We start from the raw sequence: 13786 nt of genomic DNA, 5'->3' as shown, positions 1-13786 counted from the left end.
CTCTTATATTAATGTTAAAGTTACATATATTTTAGTTATTCATTAAGTAAATGTTAACAGAGGTGACCAGAAATGCTAAGTAGTTTATGTCTTCTGAGGTAAAGTCTTTTTTATTCTGCTTATCATGTCTAAGTAGAATTTTCATTGATGAATAGAAACCTTTAGATTTTGTAGGAACATAGGTATGTTTCATGCTTTAGAGTTTATTATTACTTTGGTAGTAAAATGATGAACTGTATATTGAAAATAAGTCTTTAGTGGACACAATGATTTTCTTTTGGCTTTATAGATTTTCTTTCTTTTAATGCCAGAGTTAGAGATCCAATTCAAGGCCTTGTAACGTCTAGGCTACCACCAATCTACGTATAGCTGTTGGCCCCATAGATTTTCTCCTAGCCTGCCCGCAGAGGTCAGAAGAGGTGTCAGATCTCTTGGAACTGGAGTTACAAATAGTTGTGGGTGCTGGGAACTGAACCCAGGTCCTCTGCACGAGAACCAACTGCTCTTTACCACTGAGCCACTGCAGCCCCTCCGTGGTTGTTTTCTTTGCCACATACTGCCTTTGAATTTCAGATTTTCCAAGCCTGAAGTAGAAACCTGGAGTAAGTTGCTCCATATTAACAGTATTCATCAGAGGGTGGTGATATAGTGCTACATATTAGTTCTGTGCTGTACTTTATATGTTAAGGATCTAGAAACTGAACTACTGCTTAGTGTACAAACAAATGTTTTAAGTTAATAATGATATTATTTATCAGCATTTTAAATAGCAATAATTTCTTTGGTGTAAGAGTTACTTAGAGAGCCAGGTGGTAGCAGCACTCTGGAGGCAGAGATCACTGAGTTTGAGGCCAGCCTGCTCTATAGAGCAAGTTTGAGGACAGCCAGAGCTACATAGGGAAATCCTGTTAGGGTTAGTAGGGGGCAACTTGGAAGCTGCTAATTACTTTTACCTTACTTAGTCTTATTCTCATTCAAGGTTTATACTAATTATGAAATTGATCAATAATATTAAGTTATATTTTCCTATTTTGGTTACCATGTTATTATTTCAGTCAAACAATCTGCCTTTAAAGGTAATACTACAGAACTGTGCATATAATTCTTGAAGTTTTAATTACTGGTGTTCTTTTCTAACAAGGCAGACTTTTCATGCTTCATCTCTGGACAAATTATTAGAGAAATTAACTTGTCATAATGACCTATTTCAGAAGAACAGTTCCTGATGACTTATAAAGTGAGTTGGAGACTGCAGATTTTGAGGGCTGGGCACTAATGGCTCAAATCAGAAAGCCCGGCAACTCAGCTTCCTTCGCAGAGTCTGGGAATTGGATATAAAAATATATCAACTCTAAATTGCTCTAAAACTTGGAATTCTCTGAACAGTGTTGAAAGTATCCTTATTATTTTGTCTATACCTTCATGTCAGCTATACGTTTTAAAAAAGTTTATTCTCTAATATGTATATATCTATATATCTTTTCATTTATTTATTGTATATGCATGTGGATGGATGCATGCCGTGGCATATCTGAGGAGGTCAGAGTGTAACAGGCCTCCAGACCTTACACAACTGGCGCCATGTTTGAAGCACCATTCAGGCCTGGAAACCCAGTATGTAGGCTGCAACACCTACCAAAACAGGAGCAAAGGCTAAGTCCCCAAGTGGGAAGTCTCCAAATGTCCTACCCTGCCTTTTGCCTTCTGCAGTAACATTTCCTGCTGACTGAAATGGAACAGTCAGGATGTGGGTTTTGTGCATAAAAGACAGAGTCACGGGCTGGGGCTGCATGATTTGGTTAAGCTTCCCTGTGCAATAAAGATTTTCTCTTTGGCTGTAAGAGTGTCCATGTGGCAGTCTCTGGTGTGCTCACCTCACAACAAGAGGACAACTTACAGAAGTAGATTCTTCCCTTTGCGCTTGTGGGGCCTGGGGATCAAACTGAGTTCATCAGGCGTGGCAGGATGTGCCTTCACCTGCTGAGGCAGGGTGATTTGTTCCCCTTCTGTTTATTTGTTAATGAAGATAAATTAGTTCCTGCATTTAATTTTTTTTTTTGATACAAGGTCTCTCTCTACCCCTGGTTGTCCTTGAATTCACATAGATCCTACTGACTCAGACTCTGCAATATAGGGATTAAAAACTGCATGCCAATAGTCAGTCCTGTATTCATTTTTTGACTGTTAGAGCTTTTTACACACATCGTTTATAACTACTAGGTTTCTACATAGGAAGTGACAGTCATAACTCTCTTTAATATTAAAGATGAATTGCAACTGGAGTGGGATGCAGTTTAACTGAGTTAGGAGTGATTCTTCCTGGTGCCTACGAGTAGTCATTATCCTTATTTGAGAAGGGTATGTAAGTGATGAATAATTACAAGTCAGCTTATCTGTGTTACACTGTACATGGTGATTGTGGATTAAGATTAGATTAAAATATTCAAGTAAATATGCGAGTACATTTCCCATTTTCAGACAGAAGTGGAACAATAAAAGATGGAACTATATATGATGAAATTGGTGAAGAAAATAAACAAATTAGTATGAATAGCTATGATCCAAGCAGAATGCACACTGCTGGATGGTTGGTGAGAAAGTATTTATTGGAAAGGCCGTTAACAAACCGTGTAGCATCTTTTTACTGGCCCCTGGTGGCCTCATATATTGGTTTGGCTATTTCAGTGAGCCCTGGCACCCAAAGTCTATAAGACCTGGCAGATCCCAGGAATTGCTGTTCTTGCCTTTGGGTTGATGGAACTGGGATGGTGCAGATGCTCTGCTTAACAGAAGCTAAGATAGTTTAGTTGGAGCATCTTGGTGTTGGGTCCCTAGAATAGAGGTGGGGAAGTTCCCATGGTCTTCCCATCAGTCTACAATGGCTTCAGCAAGACTGTGAGGTGGAGGACTCTCTGCACTGTCTTGCCCTGGAACAACAAACTAACAAACCAGAGAACACCGTGTAGGACAGGAGGAGAAGTGATTATCTCCTCAGAGCTTACTCTAGTTGCTGAGACAGAAAGAGGAATAGGAGGTTGGGATTTGTAGAGGATCACCAGCGAGGCTGTTTCTGAAAGGTCCTTTGTTAATGAGAGTGGGATTTAAGAGAAGCCATTAGGGGAGGGGTGAAGAATGGTCTAGGACTCCAGGGTGGGGGTGGAGGCTGAAAAGGGTGGATACCCCGTTAGAGGGTCAGAGGAATAAGGGATTCTGGCAGAGCAATGATCACTTTGAATATGAGAGTTTGAGTTTTAGTTTGTAGGTGTCTTTGGGGGAAATGGAGATGTGTTGAAGATTAGAAAATAAAGGCTAAACTTTGACTTGGGAGTAGTTACATAGGTAGAAATGAAGAACTGAAGTCATGGAGAAATTGGGAGGTAGCAGAGGGTAGAACCTGAAGAAGCAAATACTCTTATTTAAGTTTTTCTCTCCCCGACCCAGTGACACACATAAGCAAGCTCCTTTCTCCTTTCTGGAATGAGTCCCACTTGATTATCTGCCTTCTGCAAGTAGAGTGAAAGTGAATCGTGAATTTTTTTCTTTAATTAAATTTTATTTTTTTTTTACTTATTCACTTTATATCCCATTTACTGCCCCCTCCCAATCACTCCCTTGTACAATTTTCCCCCTCTCCCCTTCTCCTCTGACCCATGGGATCCCCTCTTCCCCCAGGTATCCCCCTACCCTGGCACATCCAGTCTCTGTAAGGCTAGGTGCTTCCTTTCCCACTGAGGCCAGACAAGGCAGCCCATCTAGAAGAACATATTCCACATGTAGGCGACAGCTTTTGGGATAGGCCCTGTTCTAATTGTTTAGGACCCACATAAAGACCAAGCTGCATATCCAGTTGTGTGGAAATATGACTATCTTTGACAGGGTCTTGCACAGTGACCCCAGCTTGTCAGAAGGCACTGTGGACCAGTCCTGCTTCAGCCTCTCCAGTGCTGGGATTGCAGGTGTAGGCCTCTGGGGCTTAGTTGACCCCTTAGTTCTTGAGTACTTCTGGGGCTTAGTTGACCCCTTAGTTCTTGAGTACTTTCTATGTGAACAACAAAGGCGCGACTGCTGCCGGTCGCTTTACAAAGTCATTGCTAGTGTACTGGTTAGCAGGTACAGTTTAGTTAGTGCGAGGCTCCATTCCAAGATCCAGCCACTCTAGATCCATATTAAAATCTAGGCAAAGACAGCCACTGTACCACATTAGTGAGTATTTGTTTCTAATACATCCTTTAGTAACAGAAAAACAACACTTTAGGGGATACGGTTATGGTATGAATGTGAAAAACATGGTACATTTGACCAGGCACTTCCTTAAAACAATCGAAATACACTTTTCTCCACTCCTCTGTGGTTTAAAATGCTTTCAAGGGTTGAAAGAATTTAGATAATTTGTTTTACAGAGAGATAAGGGTCTGACATTTAACACAACCCCAGGTGCATGTGGTTTCTTAAAAAATGTCAAAAAGATCACATGACTTTAGTGTGCCAAGTCAGAAAAACAAGGTCTTCTTGAGTATTTTAACTGAAATGAAGCGTAAACAAAAATTTCCTATACAAAAAGCCAGAAATTATTATAAAGTGATTATGTATTTCTATTTTTGTTAATGATAAAATTAATAACATCTTGTTACATGCTTTACTAAATTCTTATTTAAAATAATTCCATCTGGAACCTAAAGGTACTATTTTTCTACTTTGCAAGCTGAAGTATGGTTAGTGCTTTACTTGTTTGTTTTGTCTCCATCTTGATGGAGATTCCTGGCTGGCCTTGAACTTGGAGCAGTCCCTTTGCCACACTCTCTTAGGTGCTTGGATCACACACAGGCACTACCATGCCTGACTAACTCATGCTTTAACATGTGCCTTTAACAGTGGTTCAGTATTATGGATTTATCTCAAATGCTAGTAAGAGGGACTCATCATAAATCATTTTCTCTGTTCATGTGCCTAAATAAATGCTGTTTATCCAGAGCGCCTGCCTCAAAAATCCCTTCCTACCTTCCTATTGAAGGAATTCGGTGTAGACGCTTGTTTTAGTAAAGAAACTCCGTGTTTCACTTTTCTAAGCTTACTAATCATGTTTCTGAAACACTATTATTATTTAAAAAACTATACAGGCAGGAAATAAAGTGACCGCTAGTCCTCACATGGTGGGTAAGTATTCTGAAGGAGGTTTGTAAACAGGGGAATGGGGACACAGCCACCTTTTGAGGGCCTCAGCTCAAATGTCAAGGTGAGGAGGAGGAACACATCCCTGGTTCCTCATCCTACACCACAACAAGGCTGAAAGTCACATCCTGTGCAACTAAATGGCAGCTGTAGCTACACAATTATTTCCTTGGTATAAATATTTATTATCGGTTAGTATATAACTAAGCAAAGTGTACTTTACTGAGTGTTGTGAGTATATGATAATTTATAAATTAAAGTATATTGATTTCCCCTTTGTACAAAAATAGAAGTATAATAATGGAAATTAGGAAGCACATACTAGTTTACTATAATCATAATCACAGTCTGTTTTAATGTAGACACTTTGAGAATGTTATACATGAGAATAGTGTCTTTGCATCATTTCTTCCCTGACCCTCTTCCCTCTCCTGCTCCTCCCACCCCCTCCCTTGAAGTCATGATTGGTTCTGTAAGTATTCTTAGTTTTAATTCTTACTTTTGTTTCTAATGATGTTTGACTATATATACATCATTAGCTGGTACTGAACTCGATATGTAGATCCAGCTGGCCTTGAACTCAGAGATCTGCCTGCCTCTAACTCCAGAGTAGTGGAAAATAATGGCATGGATTGCCACCATGCCTGATGATGTCGTCGTTGTGTGTATACAAAACATACTGTTGTGTTTGTACACAGCCTTCTGAGTTCATTTAGGATTGCCTATATGCTGATCACTTGAGATTGCATAACTATCAGGGGTCTCATCCCTGCAGAAAATGTAATTTTCCTCTCAGCAGCCATTGTCCGTCTTGTAACAATTCAGTTAGGGGTGGGATTTGATGGTGCCCATCATCCACATGGGCATGTGGAATGGTTTGTTTATTATACAGGCTTAGACAACCATATTGTTTAGACTTCACGGGTGCAGTCTTGTCTAGAAGACAGTATCTTCTGTCAGGTGTCTTCTGACTCTTACAGTCAGTCTTTTTACCTCCTCTTCTCTAATGTCTCCTTAGCCACGGTCTTAGTTGGGGTTACTGTTGCTGTGATGAAACACCACAACCAAACAAGCAAGCGGGGAGGAAAGGTTTATTTGGTATGCACTTCCACACGTCATCATCCAAAGAAGTCAGGACAGGGACTTCAACAGGGTATGGATGTAGAGGCAGGAGCGGATGCAGAGGCCATAGGGAGATGCTGCTTACTGGTTTGCTCCCTTTGGCTTTCTTAGCCTGCTTTCTTATAGAGTCCTTTACCACCAGCCCAGGGATGGCACCACCCAAAATGGGACCTTCCGCTTAAGTTACTAATTAAGAAATATTTTACAGGCTTACCCACAAGCCCATCTTATGGAGGCATTTTCTCCATTGAGACTTCCTTCTTTCTGAGGACTCTAGCTTGTGTCAAGTTGGCATAAAACTGTCCAGGATAGGCATAGTATAGAGATTGTGCTGTGGATGTACCAACTGGGGCCTGGCACCCATGGCTCTTTAGTCTCTGCATTTGACCATCTGTGGATCTCTGAAGTAGCTTTCATCTGCTGCAAAAAGAGGCTTCTTTGATGAGGGTGCAAGCTTGTCTGGCTGGCACTGCTAACTAACCGCCTTCTAACTACTAAATCCCTGACTGTTCTTTCCCTTCCAGTCTTACCAAGAACGACTTTTGGAGTTTCTGAAATTTGGGTTTATGTCCTGCAGGGAGTTGCTTGAGAGTTGAGAGTTGCATTTGTTTTGTTTTGTTTTTTGAGGAGGGGTCTCACGCATCGTCTAGCCTGGCTAGGACAGTCCTGGTGTGATTCGCTTGCCTCAACTTCCTGAATGCTAGCTTATAGGCATGAGCCTGCCTGGCTAGGGATTTGCTGTTGAGTCCCAGGCCTGCTCCAGTCTACTCTAGAGAATATTGTTATTAAGTACAGAAAGGGGAGGTGCAGTGTTTGATTGAGTTCGATCACCTCATTAGGCCTAGGTTCATGGGTTGTTGTAGGCAGCCCGGGTGCTATTGATTAGAGACTTTATAACATTCAATGTAAAGTGTGCAGCCATCCTGAAGAGTTTGTATGGTCGAGGTGTAAACTAGACCATCCAACCTCCATAAGCCACCACCCTTGCTCATGCATGCTTTTATTTGGGGAAAATGGACAAAATAAACAGTAATTTGTTTTAGTGATACTCACTCCCTATTGATTGTAGCATGTTGAATTTTCTCTCCAAATAAGTAATTAAATCTTACTGATTGTCCATTGTTAGGCTGAAACCTCTGTTTATCTCACGAATAAGCTGTCAAACTTCATCTGCCCTTCTTCCCCCAAACCCGCCTGCACAGAACAATACATATCCCCACCCCATCTGCTTGGAGAAAACTCCAGGTTAGCATTCATCCCTCATCGTCCCTAGAGGGCCTGCCCGGGGCTCAGGCTTTGACCATGTATGGACATAATCCCAGCTCCTGGTTGACATGTCATCACTCCTTGCCTAAGGTCTATAAAACTCCCTTGCTTCAGTCTGGATGTGTGATTCGACTGACCGCGAATGCACCCCAGAGCTGCCTCCTAATAAATTGCTTTTATCTACCTCTAATCTGGTCCAATATGGCCTATATCCGCATCACAGTTGGAGAGAAAATACCTATCACCTATGAATCAGCAAATTCAGATTTTATTTTCCTGGGAATTTAAATTTCTTAAACATTCATTTTTTTCATAGAAGCCAATTGCTTGAAATGGTCTGATTCTAGACAGTTTTCAAAGACTTGGTTTTATAATTAAAAATGGGTTAATGTTTTATAGATTTTATAACCTTGATTATTTTTCTAATGAATAGGTAGCTAGGCTAAGGTAAGGGGATTACAGATTATTTATTAGTAGATAACCAATGCTTGTTCTATCTATCTATCTATCTATCTATCTATCTATCTATCTATCTATCTATCTGTCTATCTATCCTTCTATCTTATAAAGCCTTGGTTTGTAACCTAGACTAGCTTATCACTCACTATGTGGTCCAGCATAGCCTCTAATCTGTAATCTTTCTGTCTCAGCCTATGAGTGCTAAGATTATAGGCATGTACCACTTACCTGGTTATTATATTTATTATACTTAAAATGAAGGCCACATAAATCATAGTTTTTAGAAGATAGTAGGTAGCCCAGGGAGTTATCGAGTTAAGAAATTCTGTCCTTGCCAAGCATGGTGGTACATGCACACCTCTAATCTTAGCGCTTGGGGTACAAACGTAGGAGGGTCAGGAGTTTGAGGCCAGCCTGACTATATTGCAAGATCCTGTGTCAGAAAAAGTGGGGTAGGATGGAAAGATAACTCTTTCTGAGTATCCAGTTTCTATTCCCAGCACCTACCTGGTGGCTTACAACTCTCTTACCTCCAGGCCCAGGGAACCTGATACCTCATCTGGCCTTTATGGGTACCAGGCATGCGTGTGGTACACAGACATAGTACATATAGGCAAAACACTTATACACATAAAATGAAAATAAATAATTTTTTTAAAAGGAAGGATGGAAGGAAACAAAGCACTGTCCCTAAAAGTGACTGAGTTTAAAGAGTACTGTGTAAACTCTTGTTAGAAGCTAGCATCCTTACGTCTGACTGTTGCTGTGCTAGAACACTCGTCATGACCGAGGGAGGAAGGCTTTCTTTGTACTCAGAGTTTCAGAGGACTTAGTCCATCATGACATCAATGACATGGAGAAGCAGAACAATTCATGTCATGGCAAGCGAAGGACTAGAGAGAGATGGGGCAGGGGGCTCGGGGTCCTGACTGATATACTTCCTGGGGCTAGGCCTACCTCCTCCAGTGTTCAGAATCTCCTGTAATAGAGCAGCGAGCTGAGACCAAGCCTTCCACAGTGAGCATTTCACATTCAAACTGTACACATACGTGTATTCTCCCCTTTGCAGTGTCACTGCCAACTGGCTCTAGGCACCACATCTGACCAACAGTAGATCCCGTCCTCCTCTGAGAGTATTTCATGTAAGAAATCATCGGATTGAGGATGGGGAGATGGCTCCTTTGGGAAAGTGCTTGTTACACAAGGGAGAGACCTAGATTCTTATCCCTAGCACCCACACAGAAAAGCTAAGGTAGAGGAGCACACCTGTAATCTCGTCACAGAGGGGCAGAGACAGGAGGATCCATGGGACTTCCTGGCCAGCGACTCTAGCTAAATGGTTGAGCTCCATGATCAGTGAAAGACTGTGTCTTAGTCTTGGAAAATGTAGTAGAGAGTGATAGCAATAGATTCAGTGTATATTTTATGTAAGACTATACCAGCCTGGTGTGGGTGCAGGCCTTTAATCCCAGCACTATGGAGGTAGAGGCAAGTGGATCTTGTGAGTTGAAAGCCAGCCTGGTCTACATAGTGACCTCTAGGACAGCCAGAGCAACATAGAGAAACCCTAAAAGTGCCGTCCCCCACGATATGTGTGTGTATGTGTGTGTGTGTGCGTGCGCTCGCTCTCTCTCTCTCTCTCTCTCTCTCTCTCTCTCTGTTTAAATTTACACATTGAGGTAGTTTAGATCAACAGAATAGCTCTGTTGGCTGTTCATGGAAAGCGAAGAACCCTGAATTTTTTTTTAAAACCTTTTATCTTATTTTATGGATCTTAATGGCATAGTATCGGGACTATCTGAAAACTGTTGTATTTTCTTAGCTGATCCAAATCAGTTGAGAAGATATCATGTTTCTGGTAAGGTGGGGCACACTTGTAATCCCAGTGGGAAAGTCAGGCAGGAAGTTTGCAAGGCCAGCCTGGGCTACATAGTAGATCCTTTCTCAAGCAAACAAAATGAAAACAACAAAGTAAAAATAGAAACACAAAATACAGTAGATCTTTTATGTTTTTATTTTGAAATTATTAATTTGTGTTTCTGTCTCCTATTATTCTATGATATGAAAGGAGCACTGATAAAGGAGAGAGTGAAAATAACACAGAGATTATTCATCTGTGGGGCATCTCTGTGTATGTAGCTCAGACTAGCCTAGACTTTAGGATTATCCTGCCTCAGCCTCCCTAGTATTTGGGTTGCAGGCCTGTGCCACCTTACCAAGAATTTTATCCTCTTAACATCATTCTTCTTCAAGGACATGAAAATGTAGGTTTATCATTTTCCCTTTCTTTTTTACAGGAATACCAGTGTATTCAGTAGCCTGGGGCCCTGATTCAGAAAAGGTTCTTTATACAGCAGGCAAACAGCTCATCATTAAGCCTCTTCAACCAAATGCTAAAGTTTTACAGGTACATTTCGGGCCTTTGTAAGTAGTTCCCTGGCTTGTTGTCACTGCTCGGCTGGGTGGTGCTTGCAGTTCCTGCCTTCTGCTTCGTCTCCTTATGGTTGCAGAGCTCGTAGTTTGGCGGCTTAGCAGACTTTATTATAGATAAGGGAATTTCCTTTCTGTGTATGTTCTCCAGAAGGCTCGCTTTCCCAGTGTTTCAGCTAGATTGGTCTAGTTACTCAAGCAGGTGTTTCGAGTGCCTGGGTTGTCATGTGATTCGGCACAGCTGAGCAGCCTCCAGTTTACAGAGTCGTCTCGTGAGTGGGTTTGAGATGAAACACAGCTAAATGAAACTCTTAAGAGTGCTGATTTGTTCATGATCCTTATCATCTGTTCACACACTTGAGAAATCAAAGGGCTAGCTAGCATTGGCTTATTTCTTTCAGAGTGATGGAGGAGTCACTATTAGACTTAGAAGCAATTATGCGCATATAACTATGAATAATAGACGTAGAGAGCATTGGGCCTAAGGGCAGATGTTGAGCTGACATTGGCTTGTGTGCTCTTCAGAAAAGAGGAATAATTATTAGGAGCTAGATCTCAAAGAATAGATGGGGAAGTGATCCTAAACTCAGGGAGTAGAAAAAAATTGGTTATTCAAAACTGTGTGACAGAGGGGTAAACAGAACCACACAAAAGCAAAGAAACAGTAATGGCTATTAAGGAAGGTCAGGCCACATAAAGGGCAGATTTTAAGCCAGTATGTAAGATTTGGTTATTGGATTCTAGCAGAGTGTAGCCTGGCTTTTGTTTTGTCTTAGTTACTTTTCTATGGCTGTGATAATACACTATGACCAGGACAACCTATAGTGTTTACTTCTCCAGTTGCCAGTGTGAACCGAGGTCTCCCAGGGCCTAAAAATGAGGTAGACTAAAGTCTCATGCAACAGCCAACTTTATTCAGAGTGTCAGAGTGTCTGAGGGCTAAGAAGAGTCACATGAGTAAAGTGTACAATCACAAGAATAAGCCGCATGTGGCAAGAATATGTTTTTCACAGAGGCACATGAATAACAGCTGAAGTAAGCTCTCTCCTATCTGATACACCTGGCGGATCATGAACACACATCCAAGACCAATTCTGTATCTTGAAAAAACCGAGGTCACAAGACTCTTGTTTTCTTGGAGTTTTCTCACAAGCACTTAGAATTTCACATGACTGCACTCTTGGACTGTGTTCTGACATTATAGGAAAGGGTTTATTTGAGGCCTGCAGTTTCAGAGGGTTAGAGTCCATGTCTTTCGTGGTGGGGAGCATGACAACAGGCAGGCTCTGAAATAGTAGCTGGGAGCTCATGTCTTTATCTGCAAGTAGGAGGCAGAGAAAAAGACACAGGGAATGCTGCAAGTCTTTTGAAGCCTTAAAGCCTTCATTGACACCTCCTAATCCTTCCCAGACAGTTCTATCAATTAGAGCCCAAGTATTCAAACTTATGAGCCTATGGGGGCCATTCTCATTCCAACTGCCACATTCCACTCACTGGCCCCATAGGCCCATGGTCACATCATAATGCATAATACATTTAGTCCAACTTTAAAACTCACAGTATTTCACAGTCTCAACACAGTTTAAAAGTTCAAAGTACAAAGTCTCTTCTGAGACTCAAGGCAATCTTTTAAGTATAGTGCCTTATAAAATTAAAAAGCAAATTATACATTTCCAACATACAGTGACACAAAATAACATTACCATTCCAAAAGTTGTCAGAGGACTCAGTCCTTTCGGCTTCAGTTGCTGCAACACAATTGTCTCTCTCGGGCTGGCTCCAGCCCTTGTATGCAGCTGTCCTTGGCCCTGGCATCTTGAAAGTCTTGGAGTATCCAAGCAAACCAGGCTTCACTTTCACAGCTTCATGCAACAGCCTCTCAGGCCTCCAGACAGTCCTTGACACATACCTGGCCTGAGCACCTCCCTTTAGCCGTAGGAGAAGATTCTACAACCCCTTTACCCACGTATCTTTCATAACTCTAAAGCCAGAACTGTGTGGACAATACTGCCAGGTTTGACTGCTCTCATATAGAGCACTGCAGCTTTGGAGTGAGGCGCTGGGTCACCTCTATGCTTACCTCTATGCGATGACAAAGTGGTTGACTCTCTTTCCCTTCTTGTCTCCTACACAATACCTACTCACTAGGATTGTTGTGAGGATGACTGTCTGGTGTGTAGTCAACACGTGCTACAGAGTAGCTGTTACTGATGTTGTGTTATTATGAAGCTTCTTTCTTTGTCCTTTAATAAGCTAGAGATGTCAGAAAAGAAAAGATGTAAGGGGAGAGGACTGGCTTGGAGCAATGGCTCAGCCATTAAGAGCACTGACTGCCCTTCCAGAGGACCCAGATTCAATTTCTACCACCCACATGGCTCACAACGGTTTCTAACTCCAGTTCCAGGATATTTAGAGCCCTCATGTGGCCTCCACATTTACCAGGCATACATGTGGTGCCTAGACATACATGCAGGAAAACACTTACACATAAAATACTAAAATGAAATAAAAGTTACGTTTTAAAAAGATGTAAGGAATTTGGTGGTAAAGATTGACAGACTGCATCAGATATAAGACTGTTTTAAGAAGCATTAGTTTGGGGGCTGGAAATATGGCCCATCTGTTAAGCAAACTTACCAACTTTGCAGAGGACCCTGGTTCTGTTCCCAGCACCTACACTGCAGCTAGCAAATAACTGTAACCCTGGTTTCTGTGGATTTAATGCCCTCCTTTGGCCTCTGTTGGTACTACACACATGTAATCCACATACATACATGCAGGTACTTGAACACATAAATTAAAAAAAAAAACAAAAACCCATCAGTTTCAGAAGTTGGATAGATGGAGATTTCAAACAATAAAGAGATTAAGGAAACTTTGATGTTCTATATTTCTGAATAGACTGTGCATGCTATCTCTGTTTCTGACTATCATCTATCTATCCATGCCTCTATAATCTTTATGTCTGTCTACTAATTATTTATATCAATTATTAAGAAATTAATAATTTAATTTTATAAGGGGTAGGTTTGCCCTATAAAGGCTACTTCTATAAAGGAATTTTCTCAACTGAGGTTGCCTCTTTTCAGGTGACACTAGCTTGTGTTAAGCTGACAAAACTAATCAATAAGTCTACAATGAAATTAAAGAGCAAACACAAGAATGTGGAATCTTTTCACTTACACATTTGGTTTATATTCCTGTGAGTTAAGACATCAAAGTTTTGTGCATCACCATAAAATATACTTTAGGACTTCTCTGTAAGCCAGAATAGAAGAGAAAAGAAAAAAAAAATGCCTATTATCAGATTTGCTGACATGAAACAAGGGCTAGAGTATAA

At 41.2% G+C, this 13786-nt stretch overlaps 1 protein-coding gene across 4 annotated transcripts in view; it reads left to right on the top strand.

Moving 5' to 3' along the window:
* Ift80 (intraflagellar transport 80) overlaps window positions 1-13786 on the top strand; it is a 95373-nt gene that overhangs the window by 21155 nt on the left and 60432 nt on the right. For all 4 annotated transcript variants that reach the window (XR_015660792.1, NM_001013911.2, NM_001439462.1 and 1 more), the window contains exon 6: window positions 10314-10423. Coding sequence is in view for 3 of the 4 variants with exons in the window: in NM_001013911.2 (NP_001013933.1) it covers window positions 10314-10423 (110 nt within the window). In the remaining variant the exon portion in view is untranslated. The remainder of the gene's footprint in view (window positions 1-10313; window positions 10424-13786) is intronic.

Source organism: Rattus norvegicus, chromosome 2 (assembly GCF_021556685.1).
Source record: "Rattus norvegicus strain SHRSP/BbbUtx chromosome 2, alternate assembly SHRSP_T2T, whole genome shotgun sequence".
Lineage (NCBI taxonomy): Eukaryota > Metazoa > Chordata > Mammalia > Rodentia > Muridae > Rattus > Rattus norvegicus.
The sequence above is the reverse complement of the archived record's forward strand: the minus strand, read 5'-3'. Positions and strand labels throughout refer to the sequence as shown.